The 20,015-nt window shown below is 39.3% G+C and overlaps 1 protein-coding gene across 2 annotated transcripts in view; it reads left to right on the forward strand.

Annotated features, from left to right (window-relative positions):
• The window catches only part of GRXCR1 (glutaredoxin and cysteine rich domain containing 1), a gene marked incomplete at its 5' end in the record, with an annotated part of 356,205 nt that overhangs the window by 291,089 nt on the left and 45,101 nt on the right, over positions 1-20,015 (forward strand). Inside the window, one exon of one of the 2 annotated variants that reach the window (XR_014293037.1) lies at positions 5,204-5,286. Coding sequence is in view for 1 of the 2 variants with exons in the window: in XM_082611036.1 (XP_082467162.1) it covers positions 5,204-5,446 (243 nt within the window). Of the gene's footprint in view, positions 1-5,203; positions 5,447-20,015 lie in introns of those variants that run through there. The other variant, XM_082611036.1, reaches the window with a different exon arrangement.

A 20,015-nucleotide genomic window follows, 5' to 3' on the forward strand; every position in this document is an offset into this window, starting at 1 on the left:
TGGGTCTGCACAGAGCTGATCCTCTGTCGGGGAGCCGTAGGGACTAATCCTTGGCCTGAATCAGTGGCAGTTCCAGTGGATGTGAGGCCTCCAGAAGTGTTCCTGGATGCCTAGGTGACTACAGAACTTACTGTTTGACAGTGGCTATTGCCGGACAAGGTGCAAGCTGAGGACATACGTTGGCTACAAAGTAATCCCTTAGTCTTTTTTTTTTTAAACATCTTTATTGGAGTATAATTGCCTTACAATGGTGTGTTAGTTTCTGCTTTATAACAAAGTAAATCAGTTATACATATCCATATATCCCCATATCTCTTCCCTCCTTAGTCTTGTTCAGAGCAATTTCTGTCCCTTACCAACACATCTACGTTTGCTGCAGGTTGTTGTGAGGCTTCGGGGCACCCCAAAGAGTCATCTTTTTTAATCAATGGAAAGGAAGAAATGGCTTGTCTTTATTAACATCTAGGTCGGCTCTCTCAGAACAAGTGGGCTGCAAATCCCAGTGGCTTCTTAGCGCTGTCTCAGATGCCTCCATCCTTCATTACGCTATTCCCATGGTAACTCTCAGGAAGGGAGAAGAGGGACAGCTAACCACTGAGGGGCTATTTTTAGATTTCTGGCCAAATGCTCTGACAAATCTGTTGAGGGAAAGAAAATGAGGCAAGTGTAGAAGAGGATTACTTTTTCCAAAGACAATATCATTTAAAACTGATATTATGAAACTGGAAACAACCTTGAGGAATCATTTAACCCACTTCTACCTCTAGAAAGATCTACTTTCAAATCATATCAAAAAATTGTTCAGTAAGATTATTTTTAGAAAATTTTACTTAATAGCCTATTCTACTAGATAAACTATATTTCCTATCTTGAATTTACCCTGGATTCAATCTCAGTTTTCAGGCCAAGGGAGTTGGGAATGAGACTGAGTACGATTGCTCAAGTTGTGGAATCACACAACCCTGGGGGCATCCTTCCTTTATTCTTTGCTAATAATGACAGTCTCTAGGTTTGTGCAGTGCACATCCTGTGCAACTATCTGCACTGGCCCTGCTTCACTTATTTATTATTATTATTATTTTTTTTGCGGTACGCGGGCCTCTCACTGTTGTGGCCTCTCCCGTTGTGGAGCACAGGCTCCGGACACACAGGCTCAGCGGCCATGGCTCACGGGCCCAGCCACTCCGTGGCACGTGGGATCCTCCCGGACCGGGGCACAAACCCGTGTCCCCTGCATCGGCAGGCGGACTCTCAACCACTGCACCACCAGGGAAGCCCTGCTTCTCTAATTTTTAAAATATGTAAACCCCTCCCATCCTCCTTAAAAGCCTTCAGGAATTTCTCATTGCTCTTAGGTTAAAGGCCATAGAATGGTTATAAAATACAACATGATATTGATCCTACATGCGTGTCCAGAATCATTCAGTATTATTATAATTCTCCTTTGTGTTTCAGCAAATACCTTCTTTCAGAGTCTCAAACATGCCATCTTCCTCCATCTCAACATCTTTGTACTTATCTGTGACTTTTTTTCCCCATGCGCTCTGCCTAGTTAATGCCTGTAACTCTTTCTTATCCTTTAAATCAGAGCTCAAATATCAGAAAACGCTTTTTCGACCTCTAAAACAGAAAAGGCCCTTCTGCCATAGCCTCTTCTAACAACTTGTACATTTCCTTTGCATCACTTAACAGTTTGTAATTGTATATTGATTTATGTAACATTTTAGTTTTTTTATTACTTTAAACTATGAGCTCCAAGTCGTTAGGAATTATATTTTTTGTTCCCCATTAATATATAGTGCTTAGCATATGTTTGGCAAATTATTCTAATGACTGTATAAATGACTAGCAATTATTTTAAAAGGACATAAACCCAGTTTCTCTGACAAATCAAGCTGCCTCTGTGACTTCACCGGGGCTCCTCAAAAATATAATGTGCACCCAGATTTCCCAGAGAACTTGTTAAAGTGCAGATTCTGATTCAGTAGATCTGGGGTGAAGCTCATGATTCTGCATTTCCAACTGGTATCTAACTAGCTCTAGAACTTGGTTGCACATTGGAATTGCCAGAGGAGCTTTCAAAAAAAATCACCCTGGTGATTCTGATTTAACTGGTATGTGCTTGGCCTGGGCTTTGGGGATTTTTAAAGCTCCCTAGTTTATTCTAATATCCAATACTCTTGGAGAATCACTGATTCCAGGCAAAACTCATCCTCAACAGTAGGCAAAGGGATATTTTTTGTTACCCTTTGCACTGGACAGCATCTAACATGGCCACTTGATAAGGGTTCATGTTATTACTATTTTTTAGATGTCTGTCTCTTAGAGATACACAGAAAAGTGGTACCAAGCATATGTTGTACGAGCAGAGAGAATCCTGTGTGAGAACAGAATGGTCCAATCTTAAATGTTCCCACTTCTTCATATGGGGAAATGTATTTCTTATAAAATACTTCAAAAGTATGTGTACTATTGAAAAAAGTGGAACATTTTGGTAGAAATAAATGCAGTTATAGCAGTCTTTGCAGCCAGAGGAACAATGCATAATTACTCAGATAATATCAGGAAAAAGAGAAGTTTGGTGCTCTTCCAAAAGCTGCAACATTTACAGTGAGTTCCTTGATTCCCAGCTTGTTCATAATTGTGAATATGAAGAGGAACCAGAGGCTCTTGGGCATTTGGTTACTCTCTTTGAAGATCAATGCTTCTTAATCTAAAGCCTAGTAATAATCCTCTTTTCTTGTCATTAATTACATTGATGTTTTCCATTGATTTATTTTTGCTTGTGGTTTTAATCTTAAAAATTCCACAATGTGGAGTGTAATATCTTTGCAGTGTATAACTCAGCACAGTACTATGTTTTAGGCCCTACACTAGTTGTTTTCTTAATCTTCTCAGCAAACCTATTAGGTAGCTACCACTACTATTATCACATTTTACAGATGAGAAAGCTGAGGCTAAACAGCTCATTAGCTTTCCAAAGACAGAGATGGTCAGAGGCAGAGTCCAGGTATATCTGATATACCTCCCTGGGGCCCTCTCCTTTCCAATGTTATAAATTAGCAGTATATAGGCCAAATTCAGCTTTCAGATATATTGTCCAGGGGTCTCAATACATTTTTAATGGGGTGCCACTATTTAGAATGCAGAAAATTTCCTATAAAAATCCAGATTTCAAGTTTATATTTACAGTAATCATATCTGACAACACTGAATGACATGCCTGAAATCCTGAAACTTGCCTGAAGCTGAGTTATGTTTTTCCCTTTCAAATGACACTCTCCCTGCTTCTCACTAATATCTCATTTACTCCTGGTCTGCTCCAGCATTTATGACACCTGCTTGACCCCTCCAGGCCTCTGGTTTTCAACTTAGCTTCTAAACTCTATTGAGGAAAGAAAAGATTCTTACGTCTCTAATACATTTTACCATTAGGAAAAAAAAAATGTCCGGTCTCTCGGTGAAGTGGAGACCATTGCATAGCCATTTCTATCACTTCATATCTTTCTAGGACTATCTGTGTTTGCATCTGGCAGAGTGGTCTGATGATTTCTTTGAGGACAAAGTGGTGAAGCTTAGTATCTAACCTTCTGGTTCTAGTATTTAGCCATCTGGAGTGGTTTCAAATCAAAGTTTTGATTTCACAGGAGTTTATAAGTTGTGTGGTTGTCTTTCAACAATTGTAGAATTGTGGGGACTCACGTATCCCTTGATCTCATGGTATATAGTTGGGTTCTTTTCAGTCTCCTTCAAATAAGGCTATAATAAAGAGGAAGAGGGTGATGTCACCCTGGTGATGTCAGGACCTAGCTGATAAGCCCTTGCAGTGCTGGCAGGGTTTGAATGCAGTCACTAATTTCTGATGCAGCAGGAAACATAGACAAAAAAAGATTCTCTCTTTAGGAGTCTTCACCTTGGTTTTGAGAGTTGCTTGTCTCCATTTTGAGAGTGTAAGCCTCCAATTGCTTACACTCCATTGCAGTGTACTGTTTCCTTGTTTCCTTTTTATTCCTGGCTTTGACCTGCTGCCCACCTTGATATTGGTTTCTGTGCACTCTTTCTGAGCCACTATATCTTCTGTTCCTCACGGCAGAACCTTCTCACTGCACATGGGAGCCTGTCATTCAACAGAGCTCATGCATACATTTTATGCCTCTTAAACCTCAGAACAATCCTATGATATAGATCTTGTTATTCCCAGTAAATTTTGGCTCAAAAAAGCTGTAAAATTTGGTAAGTTGATGAGTAGAAGAATTTTCAAATGGTTAAATGCTAACCTTGTCTATTCTGTTCCATGTTTTGCTTTGGGTACAAGAGGCAGCTATTGTAGTTGAATGATGTCTAGAAAACATGACAAAAATAATTCAACCATTCCTTATTTCACCACATGGCATGCCATGTGAGGCATCATCAATTTTAAGATATGCCAATTACAATGGAATATTACTCAGCCATAAAAAGAAATGAAATTGAGTTATTTGTAGTGAGGTGGATGGACCTAGAGTCTGTCATACAGAGTGAAGTAAGTCAGAAAGAGAAAAACAAATACTGTATGCTAACACATATATATGGACTCTAAAAAAAGAAAATGGTTTTGAAGAACCTAGGGACAGGACAGGAATAAAGATGCAGACGTAGAGAACAGACTTAAGGACACGGGGAGGCGAAAGGGTAAGCTGGGACGAAGCGAGAGAGTGGCATTGACATATATACATTACCAAATGTAAAATAAATAGCTAGTGGGAAGCAGCTGCAAAGCACAGGGAGATCAGCTCAGTGTTTTGTGACCACCTAGAGTGGTGGGATAGGGAGGGTGGGAGGGAGATGCAAGAAGGAGGGGATATGGGGATATATGGATATGTATAGCTGATTCACTTTGTTATACAGCAGCAACTAACACAACAATGTAAAGCAGTATACCCCAATAAAGATGTTAAAAAAAAAAAAGATATGCCATTGGGAACAGAAAAAATACTGTCAATTAAATTATGTCATTTAAATTATTTGATTGTCATCCTTATTGCAATTACAGATGTTCTAAAGTGTAAAGACATGTCTTAGAATTGACAAATATGGTGCTTATTCAACTTTTATTGCAGGCCTTTAATGTGTAAGACGTTGGCTGAAATGGTAATTGTCTTAAAATAAAGAGATGTAAAGAAAGCAAATGCCAAAATATTTACACTATAATGTTTTCCTTCAGCAACCATCAACGGAGCTAGAATTTGACCGCGTAGTGATTTATACCACTTGCCTTCGTGTGGTACGGACAACCTTTGAAAGGTGTGAACTGGTAAGAAAGATCTTCCAAAACCATCGGGTAAAATTTGAAGAGAAAAACATAGCTCTGAATGGTGACTATGGAAAAGAATTAGATGAACGATGCCGACGGGTTTCTGAAGCTCCTTCGCTTCCTGTCGTGTTCATCGATGGCCATTATCTTGGGGTGAGTATCTGCTAAGGAAAATCTTCTTTTTTATTGAACCCAACCAATGTTGATAGAAAGCTATAAGGCTGTGACAAGGCAACTTGCATCATAGCTACCAGCATACTAGCTATTTTTTTGAGTTCAATCCAAAGGGTTTGAAGCACTTATTTCTATCCTAAATGATGTGTTGCTACAGTGTTCATCCCTGCAGAGTCATGGTGAGATGAAATCAGCATGAAATTGCCTTTTTGAATAGAAATACATTTTTTAAATGTTTAGTTGACTTGAGTTTTGCATTGTGAAACTTGACATGTGGGATAAAAACTTTTTTTTTTTTTTTTTTTTAGTGCAGGCAAGAAAAATGGAATATATGAGATATGCATTTGTGAATTCTCCTATACCCCATTATCAAACACTCAGTTTCCTACTTAATGAAACTAAGCTGACAGTCGTGAAATGAAATCAATAAGAAATGGGGCCCGGAGCCAGAATTTATCTGCTTGTTTAAAATGATTCTTGATTTTGGTAATGCAAGAACGTGAGACACAAATGCAGGCTTACGGGCGAGCAGGGAACTCCCAGAGCAGCAACAAAACATGACTGCGTCATTGCTCTTTGAATAGCACTGTTAGCATATTTAACCCCCACTGATCTATGAACAAGCATCATCAGTACGAAGCCCAAGAAAGGGGGCTTTGGAGAGTGCAGTTTGGAAAGAGAGAGAGCAAAGAGCCAAGGGACACCAGCAGTTGAGGGGGCTGGGACTGACTACAAGGTCACTGATCAGAGAACAAAAAGCGGCTGTCAACCACAGATGGATCCTTGCATCTTGGTTTCATTTCAAATCTGGTCTTAACCTTCAGCTTCTAGGGAAGATTAGAAAAAGCCAGAGCAGGAAATGCTCCTGTTTGTTGCAGGGAGCTTGTGTCCTGATATCCTGTCTAGAGCCATGGCTGTTAGAGGCCGCCTGTCATCTTATGGAAAGATTAATGCAGAGAAGCCATGATTCAGTAGCTATGATGTTAGGCAATCTTACTTTTAACCAGACCTGGACACAGATAGATTCTGAACTAGAAGTAGTTTGATTCAAGTATTGAGCCTCTTATCTTATACTTCAACATACACCCGGAGGTCCCAGAAACCCATAACAATGGCAGTGATAATAATGACAGAATGAATGAATAAATAAATATATTTTAAAAAGTACTATACTATACTCTCAGCTTATATGTGTCATGTCATCTAGTCCTCAGGCCCTAGAAATCAACTCTCTGGCGCACTGGTTAAGAGGCAAGACAGCTTTGAAGTCGGGCAGTATTGTTTCAAATTCCTGCTCTGCTTCTGATTCTGCTTTCAGTTTCAGGGATAGAGGGAGAGTGCAACAGAGGAGGTAGGGTGCAGAGTTCTTTCTAGATTACTTTGTCTCTGTGATCACTTTATTTACACACATGCCTAGAGGCAGAGGGATCACAGAGGTGCTACCTGCTGCTTCTGAAATTTGAAGCTAATTCCCCAAATCGGGAGAGAGGCCAGAGATGAGATTTTTTTTCCTTTTTTTTTCTTATGAAAAGGGAATTACTTCTAAATTTATAATTCAAAATGGAGATAAACACCCCAGAACAACTTATGTTACAAATTTCCCTACTACTACAGTAGCCCCTTTATTTAGATTCCAGTGCACAGTTGCAAATGGAGTACATTGCCAGATTATAGTCTTTTCCCTACAGTGTTTGCACAACTGAAATGGAAGGATGCCCTCTGCTGGGTTTTGGCATGTGGTGAAGCAAAATTTTGGGAGAGGAAAAGAAACTGATGTTGGTAGTTTCCTTAACATCTGTGATGCTTTAAACAGTTACATGAAACCATTTGACTTAGTTTAAATTTAAATAAATGAGAAAAATCAAGATGTGTGAATCATCTGCACAAATACAACTGTCTTTAAGGATGGAGAGAAAGAAATAGACAAACAGAGCCAGAGGACGAAATAGAGACACAAACAGAGGCATATGGAGGCAGAGTTCGGGAGACAGTGAGATGGGATGGAGAGAGGATGAGGACATTTCACAGCTATCTAATTTTACTGCCATCACTGCCATCAGACCCAGGGTGGGTGGTGCCAAAGGAATTCAGTTATTTTCACTGAACGGAAGCTAATAGGACTCCTTCTATGGGCAAGAATGGAAGAATTGACAAGGATGCTCTTTTTGCCTGATGGCTGTCTTCCCCAGCCAAACTAAAAACTCAAGATGGAAACAATGGAATAGTCAAAGGAAAGAAATTACTTTAGAAAACAAATCTACACTGCCCTGGGATGCTCAGTGGTAGAGGGGGAGAGATGGGGGGAGGAGCAAGTTCAGCTTGGAACTTACTTGGGCAAGTGCCCTATTGTTTTGGCATCAGAAAAGCTTTACACAAAAAGATTGTGTTCCAACAGTTTGGACATAAATAATCTTAGAAATACCCGTAGGAAATGAGTTAGAAATAGTATCTTGATTATGGACCAACCATAAAACTCTACAGTAAGAGTTCACAAAATCCACGTTGGAACTGAGCTATGAAACGTGTAGAATGAATCCAAGTGTGGACTCCAGTAACAGAGAGAGGAATGGAAAGGCTGGTGATCTAAAGGGGTCTCTTAAATTAGCTGATATTGAGTTGTGACTGCTTGATAATTCTATATCTATTTAAAGTACTGTTTTATTCAATTTAAGAATGAAGGAATTATTATTGAGCATAGCTAGTAGACACACTAGAAATACAGACTCTAGGCATGTTTCTAGGGACTACTTCAAAAATTTCTCCAATTTTCCAATGATTTCCAATTTTCCCAGAAATGGGACATCAAGCAAGCCTCTGCCACAATCTGGAGGTGGTCAGCTCCAGTAACTTGCTGTCTTTGCCATGGTCCACACCAGCAAAATGGATGACTTGTTCTCTGCCCTTCTTTCTACAAAATTCTCTTCCTAATAAAGTCTTGAGTGAGTGTATCTGTTTGTGGTTACTAAATAAGTCACATGTGAAAGCAGTGAGGGAAAATGGGAAATATGCTTTTTAGGTTTCTAGCCTCTCTACACTGCTATACACTCTATAGCACAGGAAGACATTCTAGAAAGAGACTGGATAGGTTACTGAGTGAGACAAACCACAGTATCTGCCAGATATGCTGTTTTCATTTATTTTGTTTTGTTTTAACCAGCTTTATTGAGGTATAATTTACATATAATAAACTACACATTTAAATTATATAATTTGATGAGTTTTGACAGATGTGTACACCCATGAATCTACCAGTACACAAAATATAGAGCATTTCCATAAGCCCCCAAATATTCCTCATGTCATTTAGCAGTTAATCCCTTCCTCCAACCCCAGTCCCCTGGTAAACATTGATCTTTCTGTCAATATAGTTTTCCATTCTTCTAATGTCTTTGTCTGGTTTTGGTATTAGGGTAGTGATGACCTCATCAAGTGAATTTGGAAGTACACTACCCTCTGCAGTTTTAAGGTCTGGTTCTGTTTAATCCTTGGTGCAGAGCATCATATCCATTTGACATCAGTTTTCTTTTATGTGAAGGCCTTATTACATAGTACTATTGTAGTGTGGCTCTTCTGTGGCTGAATTATTTCACGTCTGAAAAGTTTTTCTTTCATTTTTATTTTTAAAAGATATTTTTGCTGGGTATAGAGTTCTAGGTTGAAAGTTTTTTTTTTTCTTTCAGTACTTTAGAGATGTTGCTCCTCTATCTTCTCATTCACATTACTCTGATAAAAAATATGACCCCCTCCCTTATCTTTGTTTCTTTGGTTGTGACATGTCTTCTCTGCCATCCCGAACCCCACTACTTTTAAGATTTTCTCTTTAGCACCAGATTTGAGAACTTCAATTATGAAATGCCTTGGCATACTTTTCTTCATGTTTCTTTTGCTAAGGGTTCATTGACATTCTTGGCTCAGTAGGTATATAGTTTTTTATCAAATTCAAAAAACTTTCAGCCATTACTTTTAAAATATTATTTATATCTTCCTTTCTTTCTCTTCTTTTCAGAGGCTTTAATTACATGCATATCAGGCTGTTTGAAGTAGCTCCATAGCTCACTTTATTTCATTTGGGATAGTTTCTATTGCTGTGTCTCCTGTACCCCTAATCTTTTCTTATATAATATCTAATCTTCTGTTAATCCCACCTCTGTATTTTTTATCTCAGATATTGTAATTTTTATCTTTAGACATTTGATTTCTTTAAAAAATGTATGTCTCTACTTAATATGTTCAATATTTCTTCTAGCTTTTTGATCATATAATAACTTTTAATCTCCTTGCGTGACACTTTCATTATCTGTGTCAGTCCTGGGTTGGTTTCAATTAATTGAAATTCTGAGTACTATTTTCCACTTCTTTGCCTTCCTGGTAATTTTGATTGAATTCCACATACCTGGTTGGATAAAAGTATTTGTTATTGGGATATTTTTGTATTCATATAAATATTCTTGGGCTTTTTGCTGAGATGCAGTCAAGTTACTTGGAAATCATTTGCTATTTTGGGTTTGTTATTAAGATTTTCTAGGCAGGGCCAGAATAGTGTTTAGTCCAAAGCTAAATATTCCCCAGAATGGGGACATGATCTTTTGATAACTTTACTCAATGCCCCATGAATTATAAGATTTTCCAGTCTGGCTGATGGGAACAAGCAGTATTCCCAACTGTGCCCCAGACACTGTCCCTTTTCATCCTTTCATCCAGGTTCTTTTGCTGGCCTTGAGTAGTTTCCTCACATGCATGTAATGATCATTACTCTATTGAACACAAGCTGGGCCCTCTGTCTATCTCCAGAATTCTCTGTAAAGCTGTTTACTTTCTGTCCTGTGAACTCTAGCTATCTTAGTTTCCTAGGCTCTCAGATCTATTTCCTTAACTCAGGGAATCTACCAGGTTCTGCTTTAAATTCCCCTTTCCTGTATATAGCTTGGAAAAGCTATCATGATAGTAAGCCTGGGAAACTGTAGAACTCACCTCATTTACTTCCTTCCTCTCAGAGGTCACAGTTCTTCGTTGTCTAATGTTCACTATCATGCAGACTATCCATTAAAAATCATTACTGTTTATCAAAGTGAATCATCAAGTGGTCCACTTTTAGACAGTATAACAAAGTAAAGTGAAATTTTTCAGGCTGAGTGTGTATGGCATTTGTGAATTACATTTTTTTCTGAACAACAATGATTTATTTCTAAAAAAAAAAAAAAATCCCTAAACAAACCACAACAAACCTTGAAGCCTTAAAAATTAAGGGTATTATCTTTTCTCACATTAAAAAATGTACAGGAAGATGCTCCTGGGAGGGTATAAAGTTCCATGATGTCACCCAGGACCACTTTCTATTTTATAGTTCTTAGCACATGTCTTCTACCTTGAAGGTCTCCTGGTGGACCTTATGATCCTAATAGTTGCTGAAAGTATTGACATCATGCCTGCATTCCAGGCAGGATGGGAATGAGAAAGAAAAGGAAAAAGAGAAGGGCATCCTAGCTAGAGGAGTGCCCTTGTAAAGAGTTCTTCCAGAAATCTTACCCAACTTTGCATTTTATTGTTCACATTTTGTTGCAAAGTAGACTGGGAATTGTGCTCTTCCAGAGGGACACACTGATATGTTGAAAAAAACCCAGGTTTTTCTTAGAATAAAAGAGGGATCATGGATATTGGGTAGGAAGTTAGTGTCTGCCACTCTGAACAAAACTCTTTTTGAGTAGTTGACTAGAATAAGCTCCTTCATGCTGTGTGATTTACACTAATTGTTTCCTTGCACCAGACAACTCTGTAGTATTCAGTCTGTTAATGAGGGCTGCAGAGATGGTGGGAGGACTAGTGGGAGGGAATCTATGGTAAATTTGGTGTTTCTTTATGGGAATGTGTTATATGAAATTATAACTATTGTCATAAACCATCAACATAAAGTTAAGTGTTTTGTTATGTCTTGAAACTATTCTGTCTCAAACCTCTTGAAAATATTTACCATATACTTGTGAGAAGTGGTTTTTAAATGTTGGAGTCATATGCTTCTTTGAAAATCTGTTGAAAGTTATAGACCTTCTCAGTGTACATAGACACAATCTTCTTTAAATATCAGGGCTTTCTGAGTATATATCCCTAGGTAATTAACTTTTCATTAAAAGGAGTACTTTGGAGATGGTGCCTACCGAAGTGTACCCCACTTCTTGGTTGCCTTTGAGGATTTGCCTGGCTATTGTAAATAGTGCTGCAATGAACATTGGGGTGCATGTGTCTTTTTTTTTAACATCTTTATTGCAGTATAATTGCTTTACAATGGTGTGTTACTTTCTGCTTTATAACAAAGTGAATCAGTTATACATATACATATGTTCCCCTATCTCTTCCCTCTTGCATCTTCCACCCTCCGACCCTCCCTATCCCACCCCTCTAGGTGGTCACAAAGCACTGAGCTGATCTCCCTGTGTGCTATGCAGCTGCTTCCCACTAGCTATCTACTTTACACTTTGTAGTGTATATATGTCCATGCCTCTCTCTCACTTTGTCCCAGCTTACCCTTCCCCCTCCCCATATCCTCAAGTCCATTCTCTAGAGGGTATGTGTCTTTATTCCCATCTTGCCCCTAGGTTCTTCATGACCTTTTTTTTTTTTTTTGATTCCATGTATATGTGTGAGCATATGGTATTTGTTTTTCTCTTTCTGACTTACTTCACTCTGTATGACAGACTCTAGGTCTATCCATCTTACTACAAATGACTTAATTTCATTTCTTTTTATGGCTGAGTAATATTCCATTCTATATATGTGCCATATCTTCTTTATCCATTCATCTGTTGATGGACACTTAGGATGCTTCCATGTCCTGGCTACTGTAAATAGAGCTACAATGAACATTTTGGTACATGACTCCTTTTGAATTATGGTTTTCTCAGTGTGTATGTCCAGTAGTGTGATTGCTGGGTCATATGGTAGCTCTATTTTTAGTTTTTTAAGGAACCTCCATACTGTTCTCCATAGTGGCTGTATCAATTTACATTCCCACCAACAGTGCAAGAGGGTTCCCTTTTCTCCACACCCTCTCCAGCATTTATTATTTCTAGATTTTTTGATGATGGCCATTCTGACTGGTGTGAGATGATATCTCATTGTAGTTTTGATTTGCATTTCTCTAACGATTAATGATGTTGAGCATTCTTTCATGTGCTGGTTGGCAATCTGTATATCTTCTTTGGAGAAATGTCTATTTAGGTCTTCTGCCCATTTTTGGATTGGATTGTTTGTTTTTTTGATATTGAGCTGCATGAGCTGCTTGTAAATTTTGGAGATTAATCCTTTGTCAGTTGCTTCATTTGCAAATATTTTCTCCCATTCTGAGGGTTGTCTTTTGGTCTTGTTTATGGTTTCTTTGCTGTGCAAAAGCTTTGAAGTTTCATTAGGTCCCATTTGTTTATCTTTGTTTTTATTTCCATTTCTCTAGGAGGTGGGTCAAAAAGAATCTTGCTGTGATTTATGTCATAGAGTGTTCTTCCTATGTTTTCCTCTAAGAGTTTGACAGGGTCTGGCATTACATTTAGGTTTTTAATCCACTTTGAGCTTATTTTTGTGTATGGTGTTAGGGAGTGTTCTAATTTCATACTTTTACATGTACCTGTCCAGTTTCTCCAGCACACCTTATTGAAGAGGCTGTCTTTTTCTCCACTGTATATTCTTGCCTCCTTTATCAAAGATAAGGTGACCATATGTGCATGGGTTTATCTCTGGGCTTTCTATCCTGTTCCATTGATCTATAGTTCTGTTTTTGTGCCAGTACAATACTCTCTTCATTACTGTAGCTTTGTAGTGTACTGTGAAGTCAGGGAGCCTGATTCCTCCAGCTCCATTTTTCATTCTCAAGATTGCTTTGGCTATTCGGGGTCTTTTGTGTTTCCATACAAATTGTGAAATTTTTTGTTCTAGTCTCTGAAAAATGCCAGTGGTAGTTTCATAGGGATTGCATTAAATCTGTAGATTGCTTTGTGTAGTAGAGTCATTTTCACAATGTTGATTCTTCCAACCCAAGAACATGGTATATCTCTCCATCTATTTGTATCATCTTTAATTTCTTTCATCAGTGTCTTATAATTTTCTGCATACAGGTCTTTTGTCTCCTTTGGTAGGTTTATTCCTAGATATATTATTCTTTTTGTTGCAGTGGTAAATGGGAGTGTTTTCTTAATTTCACTTTCAGATTTTTCATGATTAGTATATAGGAATGCCAGAGATTTCTGTGCATTAATTTTGTATCCTGTGACTTTACCAAATTCATTGATTAGCTCTAGTAGTTTTCTGGTAGCATCTTTAGGATTCTCTATGTATAGTATCATGTTATCTGCAAACAGTGACAGCTTTACTTCTTCTTTTCCAATTTGTATTCCTTTTATTTCTTTTTCTTTGATTGCTGTGGCTAAAACCTCCAAAACTATGTTGAATAATAGTGGTGAGAGTGGGCAGCTTTATCTTGTTCCTGATCTTAGTGGAAATGGTTTCAGTTTTTCACCATTGAGGACGATTTGGCTGGGTTTGTCATATATGGCCTTTATTATGTTGAGGAAAATTCCCTCTATGCCTACTTCTGCAGGGTTTTTATCATAAATGGGTGTTGAATTTTGTCGAAAGTTTTCTCTGCATCTATTGAGATGATCATATGGTTTTTCTCCTTCAATTTTTTAATATGGTGTATCACATTGATTGATTTGCATATATTGGAGAATCCTTGCATTCCTGGAATAAACCCCACTTGCTCATGGTGTGTGATCCTTTTAATGTGCTGTTGGATTCTGTTTGCTGGTACTTTGTTGAGGATTATTGCATCTATGTTCATCAGTGATATTGGCCAGTAATTTTCTTTTTCTGTGACATCTTTGTCTGGTTTTGGTATCAGGGTGATGGTTACCTCATAGAATGAGTTTAGGAGTGTTCCTCCCTCTGCTATATTTTGGAAAAGTTTGAGAAGGACAGGTGTTAGCTCTTCTCTAAATGTTTGATCGAATTGCCTGTGAAGCCATCTGGTCCTGGGCTTTTGTTTGTTGGAAGATTTTTAATCACAGTTTCAATTTCAGTGCTTGTGATTGGTCTGTTCATATTTTCTATTTCTTCCTGGTTCAGTCTCACCAGGTTGTGCATTTCTACGAATTTCTCCATTTCTTCCAGGTTGTCCATTTTATTGGCATAGAGTAGCTTGTAGTAATCTCTCTTGATCCTTTGTATTTCTGCAGTGTCAGTTGTTACTTCTCCTTTTTCATTTCTAATTCTATTGATTTGAGTCTTCTCCCTTTTTTTCTTGATGAGTCTGTTAATGGTTTATCAATTTTGTTTACCTTCTCAAAGAACCAGTTTTAGTTTTATTGATCTTTCCTATCGTTTCCTTCATTTGTTTTTCATTTATTTCTGATCTGATCTTTATGATTTCTTTCCTTCTGCTACCTTTGGGGTTTTTTTTTGTTCTTTTTCTCTAATTGCTTTAGGTGCAAGTTTAGGTTGTTTATTTGAGATGTTTCCTGTTTCTTAAGGTAGGATTGTATTGTTATAAACTTCCCTCTTAGAATTGCTTTTGCTGCATCCCATAGGTTTTGGGTCATCGTGTCTCCATTGTCATTTGTTTCTAGGTATTTTTTTGATTTCCCCTTTGATTTCTTCGGTGATCACTTGGTAATTAAGTAGTGTATTGTTTAGCCTGTGTTTGTATTTTTTACTGATCTTTTCCTGTAATTGATATCTAGTCTCATAGCGTTGTGGTCAGAAAAGATACTTGATACGATTTCAATTTTCTTAAATTTGCCAAGGCTTGATTTGTGACCCAAGATATGATCTATCCTGGAGAATGTTGCATGAGCACTTGAGAAGAAAGTGTATTCTGTTGTTTTTGGATGGAATGTCCTATAAATATCAATTAAGTCCATCTTGTTTAATGTATCATTTAAAGCATGTGTTTCCTTATTTATTTTCATTTTGGATGATCTGTCCATTGGTGAAAGTGGGGTGTTGAAGTCCCCTACTATGAGTGTGTTACTGTCGATTTCCCCTTTTATGGCTGTTAGTATTTGCCTTCTGTATTGAGGTGCTCCTATGCTGGGTGCATGAATATTTACAATTGTTATATCTTCTTCTTGGATCGATCCCTTGATCATTATGTAGTGTCCTTCTTTGTCTCATGTAATAGTCTTTATTTTAAAGTCTATTTTGTCTGATATGAGAATTGCTACTCCAGCTTTCTTTTGATTTCCATTTGCATGGAATATCTTTTTCCATCCCCTCACTTTCAGTCTGTATGTGTCCCTAGGTCTGAAGTCAGTCTCTTATAGACAGCATATATACGGGTCTTGTTTTTGTATCCATTCAGCAAGTCTGTGTCTTTTGGTGGGAGCATTTAATCCATTTACATTTAAGGTAATTAATGATATGTATGTTCCTATTCCCATTTTCTTAATTGTTTTGGGTTTGTTATTGTAGGTCTTTTCCTTCTGTTGTGTTTCCTGCCTAGAGAAGTTCCTTTAGCATTTGTTGTAATGCTGGTTTGGTGGTGCTGAACTCTCTCAGCTTTTGCTTGTCTGTAAACGTTTTAATTTCTCCATCAAATCTGAATGAGATCCTTGCTGGGAAGAGTAATCTTGGTTGTAGGTTTTTCTCCTTCATCACTTTAAAATGTCCTGCCACTCCCTTCTGGCTTGCAGAGTTTCTGCTGAATGTTCAGCTGTTAAACTTATGGGGATTCCCTTGTGTGTTATTTATTGTTTTTCCCTTGCTGCTTTTAATATGTTTTCTTTGTATTTAATTTTTGATAGTTTGATTAATATGTGTCTTGGCATGTTTCTCCTTGGATGTATTCTGTATAGGACTCTCTGTGCCTCCTGGACTTGATTAACTATTTCCTTTCCTATATTAGGGAAGTTTTCAACTATAATCTCTTCAAATATTTTCTCAGTCCCTTTCTTTTTCTCCTCTTCTTCTGGGACCCCTATAATTCGAATGTTGGTTCATTTAATGTTGTCCCAGAGGTCTCTGAGACTGTCCTCAGTTGTTTTCATTCTTTTTTCTTTATTCTGCTCTGCAGTAGTTATTTCCACTATTTTATCTTCCAGGTCACTTATCCATTCTTCTGCCTCAGTTATTCTGTTTTTGGTCCCTTCTAGAGAATTTTTAAATTCATTTATTTTGTTGTTCATCATTGTTTGTTAGCTCTTTAGTTCTTCTAGGTCCTTGTTAAACGTTTCTTGTATTTTCTGTATTCTATTTCCAAGAATTTGGATCATCTTTACTATCATTATTCTGAATTCTTTTTCAGGTAGACTACCTATTTCCTCTTCATTTATTAGGTCTGGTGGGTTTTTACCTTGCTCCTTCATCTGCTGTGTATTTTTCTGTCTTCCCATTTTGCTTAACTTACTGTGTTTGGGATCTCCTTTTCACAGGCTGCAGGTTCGTAGTTCCTGTTGTTTTTGGTGTCCGTCCCCAGTGGCTAAGGTTGGTTCAGTGGGTTGTGCAGGCTTCCTGGTGGAGGGGACTAGTGCCTATGTTCTGGTGGATGAGGCTGGATCTTGTCTTTCTGGTGGGCAGGTCCACGTCTGGTGGTGTGTTTTGGTGTGTCTGTGGCCTTATTATCATTTTAGGCAGCCTCTCTGCTAATGGATGGGGCTGTGTTCCTGTCTTGCTAGTTGTTTGGCATAGGGTGTCCAGCACTGTAGCTTGCTGGTTGTTGAGTGAAGCTGGGTCTTGGCATTGAGATTGAGATCTCTGGGAGATATTCACCATTTGATATTACATGGAGCTGGGAGGTCTCTTGTGAACCAGTGTCCTGAAGTTGGCTCTCCCACCTCAGAGGCACAGCACTGACTCCTGGCTGGAGATCCAAGAGCCTTTCATCCACACAGCTCAGAATAAAAGAGAGAAAAAATAGAAAGAAAGAGGATAAAATAAAATAAAATAAAATAAAGTAAAATAAAATAAAGTTATTAAAAAAATAATTATTAAGAAAAAATATTTTTTAAGTAAAAAGAAAAACAAACAAACAAACAAATGGACAGACCGAACCCTAGGACTAATGGTGAAAGCAAAGCTATACAGAAAAAATCACACACAGAAGCATACACATACACACTCACAAAAAGAGAAAAAGGGGAAAAAATAATATATCTTTGCTCCCAAAGTCCACCTCCTCAATTTGGGATGATTCGTTGTCTATTCAGGTATTCCACAGGAGCAAGGTACATCAAGTTGATTGTGGAGATTTAATCCGCTGCTCCTGAGGCTGCTGGGAGAGATTTCCCTTTCTCTTCTTTGTTCGCACAGCTCCCGGGGTTCAGCTTTGGATTTGGCCCCGCTTCTCCGTGTAGGTCGCCTGAGGGCGTCTGTTCTTCGCTCAGACAGTACGGGGTTAAAGGAGCAGCTGATTCGGGGGCTCTGGATCACTCAGGCTGGGGGGAGGGAGGTATACGGATGCAGGGCGAGCCTGTGGCGGCAGAGGCCAGTGAGACGTTGCACCAGCCTGAGGCGTGCCGTGCGTTCTCCCGGGGAAGTTGTCCCTGGATCCCGGGACCCTGGAAGTGGCGGGCTGCACAGGCTCCCGGGAGGGGAGGTGTGGAAAGTGACCTGTGCTCGCACACAGGCTTCTTGGTGTTGGCAGCAGCCTTAGCGTCTCATGCCCGTCTTTTGGGTCCACACTGATAGCCGTGGCTCGCGCCCGTCTCTGGAGCTTCTTTAAGCAGCGTTCTTAATCCCCTCTCCACACGCACCAGGAAACAAAGAGGGAAGAAAAAGTCTCTTGCCTCCTCGGCAGGTCCAGACTTTTTCCCGGACTCCCTCCCATCTAGCTGTGGCGCACTAACCCCTTCAGGCTGTGTTCACGCCGCCAGCCCCAGTCCTCTCCCTGGGATCCGACCGAAACCCGAGCCTCAGCTCCCAGCCGCGCACGCCCCAGCGGGCGAGCAGACAAGCCTCTCAGGCTGGTGAGTGCAGGTCGGCACCGATCCTCTGTGCGGGAATCTCTCCGCTTTGCCCTCCGCACCCCTGTTGCTGCGCTTTCCTCCGTGGCTCCAAAGCTTCCCCCCTCCGCTACCCACAGTCTCCGCCTGCAAAGGGGCTTCCTAGTGTGTGGAAACCTTTCCTCCTTCACAGCTCCCTCCCACTGGTGCAGGTCCCGTCCCTATTCTTTTGTCTCTGTTTTTTCTTTTTTCTTTTGCCCTACCCAGGTACGTGGGGAGTTTTTGCCTCCTGGGAGGTCTGAGGTTTTCTGCCAGCGTTCAGTAGGTGTTCTATAGGAGCAGTTCCACATGTAGATGTAGATGTATTTCTGATGTATCTGTGGGGAGGAAGGTGATCTCCGTGTCTTTCTCTTCCGCCATCTTGAAGCTCCCCTCTCGCATGTGTCTTTTTGAATTAGGGTTTTCTCTGGGTATATGCCCAATAGTGGCATTGCTGGGTCATATGGTAATTCAAGTTTTAGTTTTTTAAGGAATAGCATATGATTTTTAATGACTGTCACTCTCTTTCTCTAAGCAATTCATTCTGGTGCTAGTACCATTCCTTAGATCAGGAAGCAATGAAGTTACCAGATATCTCATTCTTCCATCTCCAGAGAAATATGGTCATGAGACTGGAACAAACCATAGCCAAAGTTTGGGCACTATGATGGAAGTAGTTGTATCAGTTAGCTTTTCCTATGTAACGAACCAACCCAAAACTTAGTGGCTTTAAAGAACTGTTTTGTAGACTGCAGTGTTGCCTGGGCTTGGCTGTCTTTTGTGGTCTGCTGGTGGCTTGGCTAGAACTGGGTGGTCTAAGATGACTTCCGTTACATATCTGGAAACTGGCTTCTCAGATTTCCTCTTTTCTAGAAGACTAGCTGGGGAATGTTAAATGGTGGCAGTGGGGTTTCTAGCAATGAAAGAAGGCAAGCCCTAATGCTCAAGCACATTTCAAGCCTTGGCTTGAATCATGTTTGCTTTTGTCCTGTTGACTAGAGCAGGTGACATGGTCAGGTTCAGATATAAGACTGTGAGAACAGACTCCACCTATTGATGGGAGGACCACCCACATCACATTGTAAAGGGTGTGCATAGAATGGGGCATGAACAAACTGGTGGCAGTTACCTTAGCAATCTACCAAAGTGCAGAGCTTCAACATCATCTAACCCTGGCTTTTTGCCTAAGTCATGTGTGCTCACTGATATTTTCGTGTTGGAGTACTGCATAGTTTTGATATCCTAAAGCTAGTTAATTATGCTTTAGCACTCCATGTGCCCATGAAATATTTGTAGAGCAGTTTGGCATTCACTCACAGCTGTGTGGAACTAAATCAACATACCAAATCCCCTTCAAATTTCCAGAGTCACACACCATCATCTTGTTCCTTTAATAATCCTGTAGCCTCACCAGTAACATCTTGTGATATCCTTGGTCCATTGACCAAATCTTTGTATTTTGCCTCACTGATTTGTCTGTCACTTATTCTCACAGAAGAAATGCAGAAGTGCTATGATTATAATTTCTTCATCTCATATTTTGGTGCTGAAATTAATTCAATGACATGAAAAGTCATATAGTAGTAAGT

This window comes from Mesoplodon mirus, assembly GCF_964341445.2.
Source record: "Mesoplodon mirus genome assembly, chromosome: 2".
NCBI lineage: Eukaryota > Metazoa > Chordata > Mammalia > Artiodactyla > Ziphiidae > Mesoplodon > Mesoplodon mirus.